The sequence below is a fragment of the Amblyraja radiata genome, chromosome 17 (assembly GCF_010909765.2).
Source record: "Amblyraja radiata isolate CabotCenter1 chromosome 17, sAmbRad1.1.pri, whole genome shotgun sequence".
NCBI lineage: Eukaryota > Metazoa > Chordata > Chondrichthyes > Rajiformes > Rajidae > Amblyraja > Amblyraja radiata.
Window position 1 is genome coordinate 10,100,090 of NC_045972.1, and position 19,653 is coordinate 10,119,742.

General features: G+C 38.4%; 1 protein-coding gene across 4 annotated transcripts in view; it reads left to right on the forward strand.

The window, feature by feature from the left end:
• Nucleotides 1-19,653, forward strand: part of wwp2 (WW domain containing E3 ubiquitin protein ligase 2) — a 176,423-nt gene that overhangs the window by 104,984 nt on the left and 51,786 nt on the right. For all 4 annotated transcript variants that reach the window (XM_033035734.1, XM_033035733.1, XM_033035735.1 and 1 more), the window contains 2 exons: nt 10,921-11,010; nt 16,721-16,895. In XM_033035734.1, coding sequence (XP_032891625.1) covers nt 10,921-11,010; nt 16,721-16,895 — 265 coding nt within the window. The remainder of the gene's footprint in view (nt 1-10,920; nt 11,011-16,720; nt 16,896-19,653) is intronic.

Here is a 19,653-nt window from a genome sequence, read left to right on the forward strand (position 1 = left end):
TTGGTCATAATCTCTGGAATTCCTTCCACAAACTCCCTGCAGTTCAACCCCTCACATGCAGCTGAGTGCTGGTCTTCTTATGCAAGATGTTTTGGTTATTTTTCTTATTGTTGAATACTTTGGCTCGATGGTGATTTATGTGAAGCATTTTTCATTCGGCAAAAGATACTGCAGAAAGTCTTTGCTGTTTAAATTTAGATAATAGATCATTGGCAATTAATCTGTCAGCAGTGATTTTGCACCAGTATTTGGGATTAATAGTAGCATCAAGATCACGAGCAGCAACTAAACCTTGATAGGTAGGTCTCTGTCTTCAGAGGCACTAAAATCATCTAAACAATAATTAGAAATTGAACTTCTTCCTGTGCCTTTTCAATGCTTTTTGGCACAGAAATATTATTTCCGAACCAACATGTGCATTTGCCATCTTTTATTTCCTGTTCTTGTGCTGTGAAATTTATTGGCAGATATAAATAAATTCTATACCTCTGAAGATCTGAGTAACACCAAACCACTAAAATTAATATCATAATGGAAATAAATGCAGACAAGACAAGTTTACACAGACAAGAAAGAGAATCCTACCAAGTACGTTCATGGATCAATGGTAGCACTCTTGTCTCCTAGTTAGAAGACTAAAGGTTCTGGACACAATCCAGCGATATTAACTCAAAATATTGGTTGACAGTTGATCACATTTCTGATGTATTGAAAGGTGTTATATAAAGACCTCTCTTTCCAACACATCCGTACGAGTGGTATGGCTCTTGCATTTCTCAAAGGTCATCATACTGTTCCTCCAATGATGAATTAATCTGATTGCATTGAAAATAAAATCTCGTTGTATCTGAAGCATATTTAAATTAATGGGAACAATTATTGACATTTTTGATTGGCTGTCATGCAATTTTGCACGTTGGATATTGCTGAGGTTCTGAAAGATGCTATATAAATTACTTAACTTTTTGTTTTCTTATTTAATGCCTGGTCCTTGAGTCATGTGTTGCATCAAAGTAAGCTACAAGGATAAAAAGATGAATGCCCAAGGTCCTGAACCTAGGAATCAGCACTTCCCTATGCAACTGCATTCCTGACATTCTGATCCATAGACCCAATCAATAAGGATAGGCGACAAAACATCCTTCACAATAATTATCAATACCAGAGCTCCACAAGGATGCTTTCTCAACCGCTTACAATACATCCCAAAATAGTCAAAATTGTGCAGCCAAATTCTGCTCTAAGCCCATTTACAAGTTTGCACATGATACCACTGGAGTGGGCCGAATCTCTAACAATGACGAGACACGAGTACGGGAAGAAGACAGAGAGCTTATCAATAAGCTGTCAAGGCAACCTCTCCCTCTATGTAGGAGCTAGTTATTGACTTCAGGAAATTAGATGATGTAAACGTCCCAGTCAGCATCAATGGTGACGGAATGCCGAAACGTTTAAGCGCCTCAAGTTCCTGGGGGTATATCACCAACCCCAATGAAGCTGCATCCAAGAAAACGCACCAACACCTCTCCTTCCTTAACAGGAGAGTGAAAACACATGCAACATGCAGCCGATAGGGTGCTTGGTTTGGCAACATTGTGAAACGTGAAATTGTGAAAAGTTGTGGATATAACCCAGTCCATCACACAGACAACCACCTTCCCCTCCCCATAAACTCCATCTATAGTCATGCAGCCTCAGGAAAGCGGACAACATAATCAAGGACCATTTACATCCCGATTATTCTTCGTTCTCCCATCTCCTGTCAGGCAGAAGATACGAAAGTATGAAAGCATGTACCACCAGATTCAGGAACAACTTTTTCCCTGATGTTAGTATACTAAACTCTCCTCTCAAAAGCTAAGGGTGTAGCCCCGACCCCCCAGCCTACTCCATTGCAACCGGTGCACTTTTTATTTTATCTGCACTTTCACTGTAAAGCTGTAACACTATCTTCTGCACTTTTCTCTTTACACTACCTATTGTACTAATATATGGCTTGATAGTGCACACGTATGGTATGATTTGACTGGATAGCATGCAAACAGTTTTTCAATGTATCTCAGTAAAGGTGACAATAATAACCAACCGTAACACCGGTGAAATCAGCTTTTTTAATGTCTTAGTTTAAAATACTGAATTTAGAATTATGCTTTATTAAAAGCATTCACACCAGAGACTTATACGTCTATTGTGCACTGGTTTTGTTAACTATCATATGGGTAGTTTTAACTACAAACAAGGTATGTTTACGTAAGATTGTGGAAATTAATAGAAGTAACAAAGAGCTTGTATGTCCAAGAGAGTCACTTGAACATTTTGATGGATTCCATAACATTCCTATAAAGATAATTTGATTTGGAGACTTTTTTTTTTAAATTAGAAGTAAGTACAGTCATATGGCACCAAAGTGCCTAATATATATTTTCATAATACATTTTATGTACAACTTCTTTTTTTTTTTTTTACATTGAAAAAAGATTAGAATAAGAAAAAGAAGTTAGATAGTAAAGGATAGAAAGATGTGAAATATATAGTGTGTGAAGAAAGAAAACGAGTAAATGAAGAAAGTTGAGAAAGAGAAAATAGAAAAAATAAAATAAAATTAAAGAAAAAAAGGAGATCATTATTTATAATCTTGACCAACCCTCGTCCAGTCCTGAAACAGTTCTTTTACAATTGTGTTGCACCATATGATTCCAAACAAACGACGAATGGAGACCAACTCGTTATGAATTGGTCTGATTTATCCATTAGGAGGAATCGCATTTCCTCAAGATGAGCGGTGTCCAACATACTTGCAATCCACATTTTAAGCGTTGGTATTGATGTACCCTTCCAAAATTTAAATATTAAATTTTTTTGCTATTATTAAACCATAGTTAAAGAATAGATTTTGAGATGTGTTCAATTTATTCCCATCTTCCATTGTGCCAAATATAATCATTTCAGTATTAGGTTCCATTCTTGTCTTGAATAATTTTGTAAATATTTCAAAAATATCATTCCAAAATCTATAAAGTTTTATGCAGGAAACTAAGGAGTGTGTTATAGTTGCATTTTGGGCTAGACATTTATCACAAGTGTCGGATATATTTGGATAAAATTTGTTCAATCTTGTTTTTGAATAATATAATCTATGTACAATTTTAAATTGAATTAGATTATGTCTTACATTAATTGAACATTTGTGAATATATATCAAGTATTTTTCCCATGTAACCTTCGTGATTTTTATCATTAGTTCCCGTTCCCACTCTTCTCCAAGTACCTCTGTCGATGGTAGGTCTATATTTAGAATACTATTATATAAATATGATATTAATTTTTGTGAGTCAGCTTCAATATTCATTGCTTCTTCCAATACTTCAGAGGTTATTTTTTGATATCCTTGTATATATTTTTTCATGAAATCGCAAATCTGAAGATATTTAAAATATTGGTTGTTTTTCAATTTAAATTTTAATTGTAATTGTTGGAATGATAGTAGGTTTCCCATTTCGTACATATCCCCGATCCTTCTAATTCCGAGACTTTCCCATTGGTTATATGTCTTATCAATAAGAGATGGTTTAAATAAAGGGTTATTCGCTATTGGCATTAACAATGATAGATTTCTTAATTTTAAAGATAATTTTATTTGTTTCCAAATTCTTATTGTACCATATATAATTGGGTTCTTCTTATATATTGTGTTATTCAGTTTTTTTGGGGAGAGGAGGATCGTTCCTATATTACACGGATGGCAATCCTCCTTCTCCATTTTTATCCATTCTGTCTGTTGGGTAGAACTATCCAACCAATAAATCATATTCTTAATATGCACTGCCCAGTAATAATACATAAAATTCGGAAGTGAAAGTCCCCCGACCTCTTTTGGTTTACATAAGTGTTTTTTTGTGATTCTATGTGATCTATAGTCCCAAATATAATTAGTAATATTAGAGTCTAATTTAAAAAAAAAATATTTTGGTATATATACTGGTATAGACTGAAATAGGTATAGTAATTGTGGTAGGAAGATCATTTTTATTGCATTTATTCTACCTAATAATGATAAAGGAAGTGTTTTCCAAAATTTAATCAGCGTATTAAGTTTATTTAATAAAGGTATGAAATTAGCGTTGAATAATGCTTTATATTTTCTAGTAATCTGAATACCCAAATATTTAAATTTTTCTGTTGCGATTTTAAAGGGGAACTTCAATAAGTGTGTAGGTTCTTGAGGTTTTAATGTCATGATTTCACTTTTATTCCAGTTTATTCTATATCCAGAAAAAGACCCAAATTCCTCTATTAAGTTTAATAAATTTGGTATGCTCGTTTGTGACTTTGTAATATATAAAAGTATATCGTCTGCATATAATGAGATTTTATTCTTTGAGTCCCTGGTATTATAGCCCTGAATATTAAGATGAATTCTTATACTTTCAGCCAGGGGTTCTATCATAAGGGCAAATAGCAGGGGTGATAATGCACATCCCTGCCTATTACCCCTTGATAGTTGAAATTTTTGAGATAACATGTTATTAGTTAAAATTCTTGCCATCGGTTTATCATATAATAATTTTACCCATGTTATAAAATTCTCTCCCATATTAAATTTCTGCATTACTTTATATAAGTATTGCCACTCTACCTGATCAAATGCTTTCTCTGCATCCAAAGAAATAATTGATATATCTTCTTCCTCTACTTTATGCGAGTACATTATATTAAACAGGCGTCTCAGATTATTAAATGAGTATCTTTTGGGTATAAACCCCGTTTGATCAGGGTTTATCAATTTACTAATATATTTGCTTAATTTTCTTGCTAAAATCTTTGCTAACATTTTCTGATCTGTATTTAAAAGTGATATAGCTCTGTATGAGCCCGGATCTTCTAAATCTTTATCTTTTTTTGGAATAAGCGTAATAGTTGATTCTGTTAGTGTTTCAGGTAGTTTGTTTTCTTTAAAAGCATGGGAGTATAAATTAAATAAATAAGGGGTCGTTATCTCATGAATTTCTTTATAAAATTCATTATTAAAACCATCTGGCGGTGTCTTACCATTTTTCAGCGATTTTATTGTTTCACCTATTTCTTTGATTGTAATTTGAGCTCCTAGTTCCTCTTGTTCCAAAAGGTCCAGTATTGGAAGATTACAGTTATCTAGAAATTTTTTTATTTTACTATCTTCTATTTTAATTTTAGATGTATATAAGTTTTGGTAAAATTGAGCAAATCTATTATTAATATCTTTAGGTAGTATTAGTAAATCACCTTTCTCTGATTTAATTTTGGTTATAGTATTTTCCTTTTCTTGTTTTTTCAATTGGCGAGCTAAAAGCTTATGTGGTTTGTCACCAAACTCAAAATGTTCCTGTTTTGTAATTTGGAATAGTCTTATTACTCTTGCCGATAAAATTCGATTAAGTTTAAATTTCAGTAATATTATCTTATTGTGTTTATCTGTCGTGGAATCTTTGGCATTATCTAACTCTAACGCCCTGATTTCTTGTTCTAACAACATTTGTTCTGTCTTATTCTTTTTATTTTGAAAACTTTGATATGAAATTATAATTCCTCTCATAAATGCCTTAAAAGTTTCCCATAATAAAGACGTCAAAGTACCTGGTATATCATTTGTATCGAAAAAAAGTTTCATTTGTTGTTTTAAATATTGATAGCCTTGCAAAAGGTATTAAACCTCCCAAAAATTTTTTTACCCGGCATTCCCTCAAATTTTACTGAAAATGTCAACGGAGAGTGATCTGAGATACTACTAATGTGGTATGTTGGGTTGTTTGTATATGGCATTAATTTCATATCCACTAAAAAATAATCAATTCTTGAATAAGTTTTATGTACCGAAGAGTAAAACGAGTATTCCCTTCCAACTGGATTAGCAGATCTCCATACATCTATTATATTAGTATTTTTTATATATGTATTAAGAAGTTCGCTAGTCTTAGATTTTAAATTACTCTTCTTTTGTTTTGCTGATTTGTCTAGATATGAATCTAAAACACAGTTAAAGTCCCCCCCTATTATCACATTTTGGTAATTAAACTCTGATATTATGTCTATAATTTTATTAAAAAATTGGGGGTATTGGAGACTTTAATGAGGAAAATTTGACACCACGAAGAAATTTCAAATGATATTTTGATATTAGTAGAATAACTTTATATTTATACTTAAAAGTTTGAAAAAATAGTTCCCCTGAATTTCAGCAGAAATATTTGAATCCTTTTTTGCTACCCTAAAGTAATCCTGTGCATTTGCATCCTTATTTTGCTGTATTTCTAGCTCTGGGCGGCAGCATCGAAGATAACCAGCCAGCTTGGTTCCTGGACCAGTCTAGATTTTTCATCAGTTTACCAGTGTATTTACTGAGCTAATGTGACGCAGAACGAATGGACGGATGGATTAGTCATTCTGACTGCCCTTTGCCCAAATATTTGTTTCCTTCATAGTCATGACTGGTTTACGCATTTGCTGTTGATTATGACCAAAAGCAAATGTGGATTAGATTTATTCCATTTTATCCTGACATTGCAGCACCATATGCAACCAAATCCCCTTTTCAGCCTTTGGATACCACATTCCATTATTTTCAGTGTGACTTAATTAATTTCTACAGTCCCATCAGTAATACTGGATAGTTAAATAGATTATTCCATTACCAGATTAAGATGTGTTGTTTGTCTTAAAGGTTTCTGTGGTGACCTTAGAACTGCCAATGCAATTAATCAGAAGGATGTTTTTAAGAGTTGTGTTAACAAATTAAAATGCAGTTCAATGTGGGCTTTAAATGAATACTAGACCAAGTGCACACCCGTTGGGTCTGCTCCCCCAACGCTCACCAGTTCCCCCTACGCATGCCATTCCCCCAATGCAATATTACACCACTCATGCATAGCCCCCAACTGCGCAGGCGTGGCTCATTTATCCTCATCCTCCAGCACTCCCTCTTCCTCTTCACCCTCCCTCTTCAATCCCTAGAGAGGGAGGGGGGGTAGAGAGGAAGGGGGGGGCAGAGTGGGAGGGGGGGGGGCAGAGTGGGAGGGGGCAGTGGGGGAGAGGGAGGGGGGAAGGGTGGGGGTAGAGAGGAAGGGTAGAGGGTGGGGGATAGAGGGAGAGGAGCAGAGAGGGAGGGGGAGAGAGAGAGAGGGAGGGGGATAGAGGGAGGGGGGTAGAATGGGGGGGAGCGAGCGTAGAGAGGGAGGGGGTAGAGAGGGTGGGAGTGAGGGTAGATAGGGAGGGGGATCTCCCTCCTCCACCCCTCCCATCTCCCTCTACCACCCCACTCCGTACACCATCTCCCTCCTCCTCATTTCCCTCATCTTCCTCCCCTCACTCCCATTCCGTGCTCACTCCCATTCCCTCCAGCTCGAGCACCAGGCTCGGCTCCAGCCCAGGCCCCGGGCTCAGCCCTTGGCATCACCCTCCCCACCAGGTGTCGGGCATCGGGCGCTGGCAGCCGCCGTCACTCCTCGTTCACTGCGAGCGCTGGAGTGCCCCTCCCTCCCGGAGTGTCCCGTCCTGCCTTGTGAGTGCATTGTGTTTGTCACTTGGGTTTTTTTTTTCTGAAATGGGTGTTTTTGGGACTGTTTTTAAAATTTAAAAGGTTAATATCATCGGAAATGTAGGTGGGAATGCGACGGGAAGATGTTTATCGCCATGACGGGAAAAATTTGAGTAGGATATGTGAAAATGGGAAGGTTGTGGCCTAGCGTTTGGAAGAAGATAGGAAAAGCAGATTGACACATCGTCGGCACAAACACAAACAGTAGGAATAGTTTTAGTATTATAGAGATGAATGAATGAATATATAGAAATGAAGCACTGCTCTCATCCTCATTTATGAGCAAATTACCTAGACTAGTAACTTAGTCCGAAGCTGCAAACTTTTCAGCAACAATGTTTCAGAAAATATAACCTATTTTAGAAGCTTTCACAAACCAATATAGTCAGCAAAGCAAAGCAAAATACTACAGATGTTCAAATCTGAAATAAAAACTGATTCAGCTTTTATTCGAGATGGAATACTCGGTAGTTCAGGCAGCATCAGTAAAGGAAGAAATAAAGTAAACATTTCAGGCAAAAAAGACAGAATAATTCTTTGTTTCTCTTGCCACAGTTGCTGCCTCGCCTGCTGAATATTTCCAGCACTTTTTTTGCCTGTATTTCAGTAAACGTAGCACATTTTGTAATTATTTGTAATTTGACACATAATGTTTTTGAAAACTTAAATAAGTTCAATTTATCATGTGCAAATGTATTAATTTGCATGCCTTAAACCTTTTAGAATGATGATTATAAATTCAGAAAAAATGTATATAAGAAAGCAATGTTTGGAAAGTTTAAAATTTGGAATGATGTACAGTAGTCCTTTTATGCACCCAGACAAGGAAGTTTTCAGTTCCATGCTTGGTACCATTTACAAACTGTTAGTGTTAGAAAAATTGGTCCTCAAGCAAGAAGCTTTTCAGTGAAGGATTTTCAGTCTGGAATATATTTTGACCTCAAATGTGGTCAATCTTAAAGTGAATCAACATGTGGTTCATATTATTAATGCTTTAAAAACAAGTCAGTTAATCTATTCAGCAATTCAGTGATAGCATTATGAAGAGTTATGTTAAGACACATTGTGTTTGTTTTCATTGAATTTTCAATGGGGCAGTAACAGGAGAGTGAAAACTCGGATGCAATAAGACAAAAATAGAACCTGCATTTTTATTATGCCTTTCACCGTTCCAAATGCTATATTGCTAATGAAGTATTTTTTGAATTGTAGTCTGTATTGCATTGATGAATTGTGGCAGCCATTTAGGGAAAAACAAACTGCCACAAAAAACAGACACCAGACATAACTCCATGGTTGTTCTAAAAACAAAATCACCGTGTGATCTTTAATGTTTAAGAAAGAACTGCAGATGCTGGAAAAATCGAAGGTAGACAAAAATGCTGGAGAAACTCAGCGGGTGAGCAGCATCTATGGAGCGAAGGAATAGGCGACGTTTCGGGTCGAGACCCTTCTTCAGACGAAGAAGGGTCTCGACCCGAAACGTCACCTATTCCTCTGCTCCATAGATGCTGCCTCACCCGCTGAGTATCTCCAGCATTTTTGTCTACCTTGTGATCTTTAATGAATGTACAAGAGAGCAGAAAAGAGGCTTAAGGTTCCAAAGTTCTCTGAAAAAGGGTCTCGGCCCAAAACGTTACTTATTCCTTTTCTCCAAAGATGCTACCTCAACCCATTGAGTTACTCCAGCATTTTGTGTCAATCTGAGGTTCTCAGTGCGGTCTTAGATACTTATTTATTTTGAAGGGCAAGGGGCTGAAATTCCCATCATGTGACTTTGAGAACACAATTGAAACATTTCCTCCGTCTTCCTGATGATCTCTTGTCATGTTGATGTTGTGCAACTTGTTGGATGAGACTTGAATGATCTTTGTTCTGCAAAGGAGGGAATAGGGATTGAACAGACTCCATTCATCTTGAGGATTAACTCGTATCCAACAGGAAGTTGTAGGATTTGAGTGGTATGTGTTGTGGTGAAAAGGGTTGTGGTGATGACATAGTCTTGCTTAGCCCACTCGGCACTGGGATTGGTGAATCATTAGTTAGAGTTTGTATGCCATCATTTAACAAATGTTCAAAGGAGATGATTTTCTGAGTACATCCAAATTCTCCCCTTTTCCTTTAAGCCGACAGAATTGAAGGCTCTTGCTAGGTCAGAAAAGACCATATAAGGCAGTCGATGGTGCTCCCTGTAGTTTCATTGGCATGGTTTCAAACATATTGAAATGGAATTGACGTGGATGCTAGAGAAAGAAAAGATTCCCAAAAGATAACTGAAAATATTTTCTATAAACCAATGTTGAAGTGAAGTTCATTCATTATTTTAAAAGAGATAGATAGAGAACTTAGGACAGTAAATATTGATCTTGTGGTGGTGTTTGGAGGGAGTTAAATTAAGATTTCAAGAAAAATGTCCTAACTTCAGAGGTTATCGAGTCGAGAGGACCTAGGTTCAGGGTAAGGAGGAAGAGATTGTTTGGGCTCGGGGATTTTCTTCAGCCAGATCGCAGTCAGTACCTAGAATGCAATGCCTAAACGAGTGAATGATGATAGGTCATCAATATTTATAGTACTGATGACCCATTTAAGAACTACCCAGCCAAGCACTTGCATTTCTTAGGTGGTGAGTGCAAAGGACTAAGTGCTGGGTAATGTGATTAATGCAGAAGATTGCCCTCCGCTCAGCATGGATAAGTTGGGCTGAATAACCTGATTTCAACCTATATGATTCTATCATTCCAATATTTACCTTGTCTTTTTTTCAGAACTGGATTTAATTAGCTACTAGGTTTTACAGAAGACATGTATCTTCTTCTTCTTGCGTATGGCGTGCACAGCCTAAAGTTGTTGGACAACTTGTTCTATTTGATCTTATTTGATTGTGCAAGCCGGGTTGATTGCATCCATCGAAACAGGGCGGACCTCGTAAAAGACATGTATCAGAACATCTTTGTAAATCAAAATGAATGATAATTTTATTTGTTTAGTTAATAATGTACAAGATTATCAAATTGCAAATATCATTAGCCTGGAAAGGATACATTTAAAAAAAATCTTCAAAACACCATTCCTTGAGGGGAAAAAAGGGACGAGTGATTGATTTAAATTTGACAGATCTTTTTTTAATATTCATGATGCATTTAATGCCAGTTTTTTCACCAGCAGTGAAATATTATGCTTCAACACCTTACTCCTGTAATCTAGGACAATGAGCCATTAACCTGCCTTGTGCAGCTGAGTTACTCCAGCATGTTGTGTCTACCTTGTGTCGCAACAATGCAGATTAGTTATCAGAAATATTGAAGACCATTTAATATTGCAATATTTGTAACCTCTGGCTCTTTTTACAGATGGGAACAGCGAGTGCTTCCTTCTGGAAGAGTATACTATGTGGACCACAACACCAAAACGACCACATGGGAGAGACCTCTGCCTCCGGGGTATGTTCTGGTCATCTAGCCAAAAGGAGTTTAATTTCAACATATCTTTTGTTTAAAGTAGTGCACACTTTTGAAATTGTCTTACCACTGAAATCCTGCTTCAAAATCATCCCATGAATTAAAGTGGGATCATGAGTCCCTCAACATATCCATGTTTTATAAAACAATTATCACATTAAAAGGAAAATTGAGGATCTCCCTGCACCCTTCCCACCTTGAACTACATTGCTGATCTTTGGTCCAAAACATGAATGTGTTGGTGCTTTCTTTGTCCGTTCACAGTCACACGCTGTACTGGAAGTATGGCTAATGCACCACATATTCACTCTACATGCCAGAACTAAGAGTTCTTCCCATCCTGTTCTCCCCATATCCCCTTTTACAACGATGGAGAAAACAGCCACAATGAGGAATACTAAAACCAGCTTGCTTGGCTTCCAATTAAATTGTTTTCAGTTTCCGCCACAGGCCATGCTGAATTTTTAAAAACCTAAACTGAATAAGTCCTTGTTTAGATGCTAGCATTTTGTTTAAATGGATCACATGATGAATGCAACATAAACTTATTACTGCATTATCTTTTTATCATCATTTCAAAGTTACAGGACGACTTGGTTTGCCACCCCATGCTGTGTTTGGTATTAGAAACATTTGCTACTTTTTTTTCAGCTGCCAAGCTTTGCTTGGGGTGCTTTGAATTGGGACATTGGGTTTTATGATATTAGCTGATCTTATCCGCGGAATGAACAGAAAATAATTCTGGATAGCTGTTACCAGCTGGGCTCCAATTACCTGCACATTTTCTCAATGATGATTGAGATTGAGTGTGATTCGAGCGCAATAATTTTGCTTTCACTGCATGCAGTAATTTGCTAACCATGCCCATTGATAAAGCTCGAACAAGAAGCGAACATGGACTTGACTATTAAAACCACTGCAGTGGCTTTGAAAATAACATTTTGGGTAAAATAAAGCATTGAAATACACAGAATTTTAAAGCAAATTATAATTATATCTGGAATTACAAGGAATTCTGTTCTTTCATCCTAATACCTTTTTAGCATAAAGTAAAATAGATTTTACTGGTATCTCGAGTTACCAGCACCTGTGCATCCTGATAATCTGATGTCGTAAAAAAACAAAAATAAAAACCCTGTTCTTTAATTACAATATACTAATTAAGTTTAAAATGTGTTATTACATATTTGGTATTTTGGTTGGAGAAACATTTAACATTTCAGGTTGGGATCCTTTTCTATTTCTTTAACCGCAGAAGCTGTCTGTTTTCCAGAGTGTTTCCAACATTTTCTATTTTTGTAGATTTCCATCTGCAGTTTCTAATTATCAGGTCCGATCTCTTTCCGGCATCACCTTTACATTTTTACCAATTTGCCTATTTTTATGTCAAAAGAAACACAAATATCAACTTGCATATTTACAATAAAGTTAATGTAACACAATATCCCGAGGCACTTAATGTGCGTTATCACCTAAGCCAAAACTGGGCCACATTTGGAGATATTAAGGAGTGTGAGACGCAAGAAAATGCAGATGCTGGAATCTTGAGCAAAAAATAAAGTGCTGGAGGAACTTAGCAGATCAGGTGCCATTGGTGGAGGGAATGGACAAACGACATTTTGTGTTGGGGCCTTCTTCAGACTGATGGGGTGGGGGGGGGGGTGGGAAGCTGAAAATGAAAGATTGGTTGGGGCAATACATGGCAAGCGATATGTAGAAACAAGTAAGGGGCGGGGGAATGATTGGCTAACGAGTGGAGTAAGTGATAACGGGTAGAGTGGAAAAGGAGACAAAATGGTGTCAAATATGGAAAGATGAAGACAAATGAAGTGTAGAACCAGAGGTAAGGATGGGTGGAAGAGGAAGGGGAAGGAAAAAGGGGTTATAGAAGGAAAATGTGGAGCTCAGGGGATGGGGGATGAGCATACAGAGGTGAGGAAAGGAGGAGGGTGGCTAGGATGTTGGGAGATAGTGAGAGAATGTGTATGCATCAGGGTGGGGGTGGGGAAAGGGGAGGGGGGGTTTACTTGAAATTGAAAAATTCAATGTTCATATGATTGGGTTGTAAGCTACACTAATGGATTATGAGGTGCTGTTCCCCCAATTTGAGTGTGGCATCACTCTGGCAACGGAGGAGGCCAAGGACATAAAGGTCAGCATGGGGAAGGGAAGTTAAAATAATCAGCAACTTGGAGCTCCAGCAGGCATTGCCGGACAGAACACAAGGATTCGTGAAACGGTGGGCTAGTCTACGCTTGGTCTCACAGATGTCAAGGAGCACCGAAAGCAGTAATAGACAATAGACAATAGGTACAGGAGTAGGCCATTCGGCCCTTCAAGCCAGCACCGCCATTCAATGTGATCATGGCTGATCATCCCCAATCAGTACCCCGTTCTTGCCTTCTCCCCATATGCCCTGACTCCACTATCTTTAAGAGCCCTATCTAGCTCTCCCTTGAAAGTACCCAGAGAACCGGCCTCCACCGCCCTCTGAGGCAGAGAATTCCACAGACTCACAACTCTCTGTGAGAAAAAGTGTTTCATCGTCTCTGTTCAAAATGGCTTATCCCTGTGACTCCTGGTTCTGAACTTCCCCAACATCGGGAACATGTTTCCTGCCTCTAGCGTGTCCAAACCCTTAACAATCTTATATGTTTCAATAAGATATCCTCTCATCCTTCTAAACTCCAGAGTGTACAAGTCCAGCCGCTCCATTCTCTCAGCATATGACAGTCCCGCCATCCCCGGAATTAACCTTGTAAACCTACTCTGCACTCCTTCAATAGCAAGAATGTCCTTCCTCAAATTAGGGGACCAAAACTGCACACAATACTCCAGGTGTGGTCTCACTAAGGCCCTGTACAACTGCAGAAGGACCTCTTTGCTCCTATACTCGACTCCTCTTGTTATAAAGGCCAACATGCCATTTGCTTTCTTAACTGCCTGCTGTACCTGCATGCTTACCTTCATAGACTGATGAACAAGGACCACCAGATCCCGCTGTACTTCCACTTTTCCCAACTTGACGCCATTTAAATAGTAATCTACCTTCCTGTTTTTGATACCAAAGTGGATAACCTCACATTTATCCACATTAAACTTCATCTGCCTACTCCCCCAACCTGTCCAAATCACCCTGCATTCTCATAGCATCCTCCTCACAGTTCACACTGCCACCCAGCTTTGTGTCATCTGTAAATTTGCTAATGTTACTTTGAATCCCTTCATCCAAATCATTGTTGTATATTGTAAATAACTGCGGTCCCAGCACCGAGCCTTGCGGTACCCCACTAGTCACTGCCTGCCATTCTGAAAGGGACCCGTTAATCCCTACTCTTTGTTTCCTGTCTGCCAACCAATTTTCTATCCATGTCAGCACTCTACCCCAATACCATGTGCCCTAATTTTGCCCACTAATCTCCTATGTGGGACCTTATCAAATGCTTTCTGAAAGTCCAGGTACACTACTTCCACTGGCTCTCCTTTGTCCATTTTCCTAGTCACATCCTCAAAAAATTCCAGAAGATTAATCAAGCATGATTTCCCCTTCGTAAATCCATGCTGACTCGGACCGATCCTGTTACTGCTATCCAAATGTGCGGCTATTTCATCGCCTTTTATAATTGTCTGCAGCATCTTCCCCACCACCGATGTCAGGCTAACTGGTCTATAATTCCCTGTTTCTCCCGCCTTTCTTAAAAAGTGGGATAACATTAGCTACCCTCCAATCCACAGGAACTGATCCTGGATCTATAGAACATTGGAAAATTATCACCAACGCATCAACGATTTCTAGAGCCACTTCCTTAAGTACCCTGGGATGCAGACCATCAGGCCCTGGGGATTTATCAGCCTTCAGTCCCATCAGTCTACCCAACACCATTTCCTGCCTAATGTCGATTTCCTTAAGTTCCTCCGTCACCCCAGATCCTCTGGCCACTACTATATCAGGAAGATTGTTTGTGTCCTTCTTAGTGAAGACGGATCCAAAGTATCTGTTCAACTCATCTGCCATTTCCTTGTTCCCCATAATAAATTCACCTTTTTCGGTCTTTAAGGTCCAACTTTGATCTTAACTAATTTTTTCCTCTTCACATACCTAAAGAATCTTTTACTATCCTCCTTTACATTCTTCCTTACATTATAGCTTACATTCGTACCTCATCTTTTCTCCTCGTATTGTCTTTTTAGTTATCTTCTGTTGCTCTTTAAACATTACCCAATCCTCTTGCTTCCCGCTCATATTTGCTACATTGTACTTCTTCTCTTTTATTATACTGTCCCTGACGTCCCTTGTCAGCCGCGGTCGCCCCTTACTCCCATTGGAATCTTTCTTCCTCCTAGGAATGAACTGATCCTGCACCTTCTGTATTATTCCTAGAAATACCTGCCATTGTTGTTCCACTGTCATCCCTGCTAGGGTATCTTTCCAGTCAACTTTGGCCAACTCCTCCATCATGGCCCCATAGTCCCCTTTATTCAACTGTAACACACCTCCAATCTACCCTTCTCCCTCTCCAATTATAGATTAAACCTGACCATATTATGGTCACTACCTCCTAATGGCTCATTAACCTCAAGTTCCTTTATCAAGTCCGGTTCATTACATAACACTAAATCCAAAATTGCCTTCTCCCTGGTAGGCTCCAATACAAGCTGCTCTAAGAATCCATCACGAAGGCACTCTACAAAGTCCCTTTCTGGGGTCCAATACAAACCTGATTTTTCCAGTCTACCTGCATGTTGAAATCGCCCATAACAACCACAACATTACCTTTGCTACATGCCAATTTTAACTCCTGATTCAACTTGCACCCTATGTCCAGGCTACTGTTTGGGGACCTGTAGATAAGTCCCATTAGGGTCTTTTCCCCCTTACAATTCCTTAGTTCTATCCATACTGACTACACATCTCCTGTTTCAATGTCACCCCTTGCAAGGGACTGAATTTCATTCCTCACCAACAGAGCTACCCCACCTCCTCTGCCCACCTGTCTGTCATTTCGATAGGAGGTATACCCTTGAATATTCAGTTCTCAGCCCTAGCCCTCTTGCACCCATGTCTCTGTAATTCCCACAACATTATACACAACATTAGAGGAAGAGCGAAGGAGAAAAATGGATTAGCAGTAACTGATGTGAAATCTTTGGCAGCTGAAGGTACAGCCATCAGTGAGGGAGCAATTAAATTCAGTGATTCTCAAGAATTGGAGGGGCAGTAATCTTTTTCAATACTATACTCCAATTAGTTCTCGTTGTAATCTTTCTTGCCATTTCAGTTAATGGTGATAATGAGCTCTCCTTTTGTAGTCTTTACCCCTGCAGCAGGCTATGGAGCCCAGCTGGTTACAGGTATCCAGGATTATTTTTTGTTCCATTCTTCTGATAAGATCTGCTAATGTTACAAACATTAATGTGTCTATCTATAGTTCCCCAGGCAATCACTGCAAATGTTGGCTGCTTCAAAAAGCAGCAGCAAATTAAAGGTACCGCTGGCCAAGGTTCACAAGATCCATTGCATTGGCTTTTTTTTTGCAATAGATCTGCTTGGTATTTTACCATGATTCGCCAATTTAGCAATTTCAGGTGGGGAAGGGAGCCCAAGTTTGTGAAGCAAAATATTGAGGTATTTAACTAAAAGCAAACATTTAAAATTGCAATTTTGTTCTCATTCTTGATATTTTTTTTAAAGTTGGGAAAAGCGAGTAGATCAACGTGGCAGATTTTACTATGTGGACCATAACACGAGGACAACCACGTGGCAGCGTCCGACAGCTGAATCTGTTCGAAACTTTGAGCAATGGCAGTCCCAAAGAAATCAATTGCAAGGAGCTATGCAACATTTCAACCAAAGGTTTTTATACCAAGTAAGCTATGTTCATTTGTTTCTAAACTCTCTTCTCAATGGTTTTAAAAGAAATACATCATTTTCATTTTTGATCTCTATGCAAATGAATATTGAACTTTCTAACATGCAATTGGAAATATGTACAGAACTACTGGAATGGTTCTTCATTGTGCATCTAAACAAATGAAAGCTCAGTTGATTCAATAACATAGTTATTTTCATAGTATTGTGTTCTATAAAATTGTTGTTACTGTTTATAGAACCCTTTGGGCCCCTGCAGTGCACACCATTTAGTACATGAGAGGTTCCTGCTACCAGACCATACCAATATTGGTCCATGACCTTAAATGGTGATTGTGAAAAGTCTGAGGCATATCATTCTCTAATATTTCTATTGGCAGGACAATATTGTAAACATTATCTCCTCATAAGAGAATTAATGATAAATAAAGCAATTCAAGCAATCTAAATTCATCTCTAGACAGGGAAATCATAATATTCTGTTAAAGGTGACATAACTCTTCTGGCTTTTATTTGCCTTGAGCAGATTTCTTAACAATCCCCAATATTGATCTCTAAGTAACATCTGATGATCAGCACCACCATATTGTATTCATCTAGATGTCCAATTGCTATTTGTAGAGGAAAGCAAATTGTGTTTTATATGAAAGAATAGTGACTGCACCATTTAAAAACTCATTGAAATATACAAGAATATGTTATGGTTTATCCACCCTCCTCATCTTCCTTTATTTGTTACCTTTCCTCAATATATACTACTCTAGTTTTAAATAGACAACTTCTGTAGGTCTGGGTATGTGCTTTTTATGATTCCATTTTTTTAACCTGGAGACTGTCTTTTTGTCTATGAATATCAAAAAAGTGCAGATTCTGGAAATCTGAAATAGAAACAATATCACTCGCCAAGCTATGCAGCATCTGTGGAAAGAGAAACAGTTAATATTGAAGGTCTGAGACTCCTTATCAGAACTGTTGTATTTTTATCTATAGTATCCTCAATTTTGCTCCTGAGTACTGTCATTTCAGCGATATTACAATATCGCCAATATCTATTCACAAATATATTGCAGGATATTAGCAAGTAATGATCAAGCACTTTCACGATTTCACTACCATAAGCAGTCCTTTGCAATCAAGGGTCGCCTACTTGTATCCAATCTCTGGGTTCTGAGATGGCCCATGAGGTCTATGTGGAATGCATATGTGGGATAGAAGGTGCTTAATAGATTAGGTAATTGGGTGCCACATTTTGTTTTTTTTGGTGGGTTTATGTGTGATCTGAAAAAGGAGACATGAAGTTCTCAATGCATATCTGGATGTTTCTTCTCCACTAAGCTAGGGATTCAAGGCTTTGGAAATATGCTTGGAGTGTTTCCTTGCTTACTTGAAGGAGTTAGGAGTAAAATTCTTGTTTCAGGGGTTTGGTGCCAAACGTGAATGCAGTGTGGCTCATCTGTTGGAGCTGGCAGAGTAAAATTAGAATCTTGATGCTGGGGGATGTTGGTCAGCGAGATGCTAATGAGTTCATTTATGCTGCCAATGTCTTCAGTGGTTTGTATGAAGACAGCATTGGTGGCATCTCTCAAATGTTTTAAGTAGCCTGCTGTAAATCCAAAACTTGGTCATACCGGGGGGGGGGGGGGGTGCACTGCTGTCTAGTGGAGCATGAACTTTGTGCTTAGTTTGAGGATATCCAGTGTCTGTGCTCATGTATTGGATGTTGTGGTGCATTTAATCATCCATGTGCAAGCATTATCTGTATATTGCAACTTGATGCCAGAAGTTGGAGCGGCCATGATTCCAGTGGGGAGATAGCATGGGTTGAGCAGCTTCTTATACATCCTGTTCATTGTCTGTACTCCAATAGGAAGCTTGTTCTAATGAGGTGCAACATCGCAGTGAGAAAGATTGAGAAGACCATTATAGTGTCATGAAAAATTGCTTGACCCCAGACTGCACTATAAATAGTTCTATGATAGATGGTCATCGAGTCATTTGGCATGGAAACAGGCCCTTCAGCCCACCTTGATCATGCAGACCAAGACGGCTCAGCTGAGTTTGTCCGATTTATCTGCGATAGGCCTATACCCTCTAAACCTTTCCAGTCCATACACCCGTCCAAATGTCTTTTAAATGTTGTTGTTGTACTATTTCCTCCGGCAACCTTCATGTAACAGGCATAGAATGGAGAATATTTTGAGGACTGCCAAGTATGAGAAGGATTCTCCACAATGCCCCATGATGAATAGGGTTCAAGGCTCTCTGTCTGTATTTTCTTTGAAAAGGGAACTCTTTGAAGAGTGAAGATCATGCCCACTGCTTCTCTTGATGGACAGAATCCAGATTGTGACAACTGGGAGTAACCCTTTGGCCACTTGGAGGAGGCATTTCTGGAGGGCACAGGTCACGACTTTTCCTGTGACAGATTGCATACAACTGTTTAAAGAGAAATTCATTCTTTGGTTAAAATAATTTGGACATTAACAGTAGAGAAATTAAGCCATTCAAATAATAATGCACTTCTCCTCATTATCATGGTCAGCCAATAAAAGCATCAATGGTAGGGTTTGTAGTTACAATTAGAAAGACATCTAAAGTATACAACTCACTCAACCTGACAATCCTAAGCAGGTCCTATTGCTGAAAAGAAAGATTGCTTTGCCATGTTTCGGAATACGAGTCCCTGTATTTTGAAAAACTTTATTTTGATCAATTTTCCCGATTTTCTTTTCCTTCCTGCCTTAACTGATATTTGA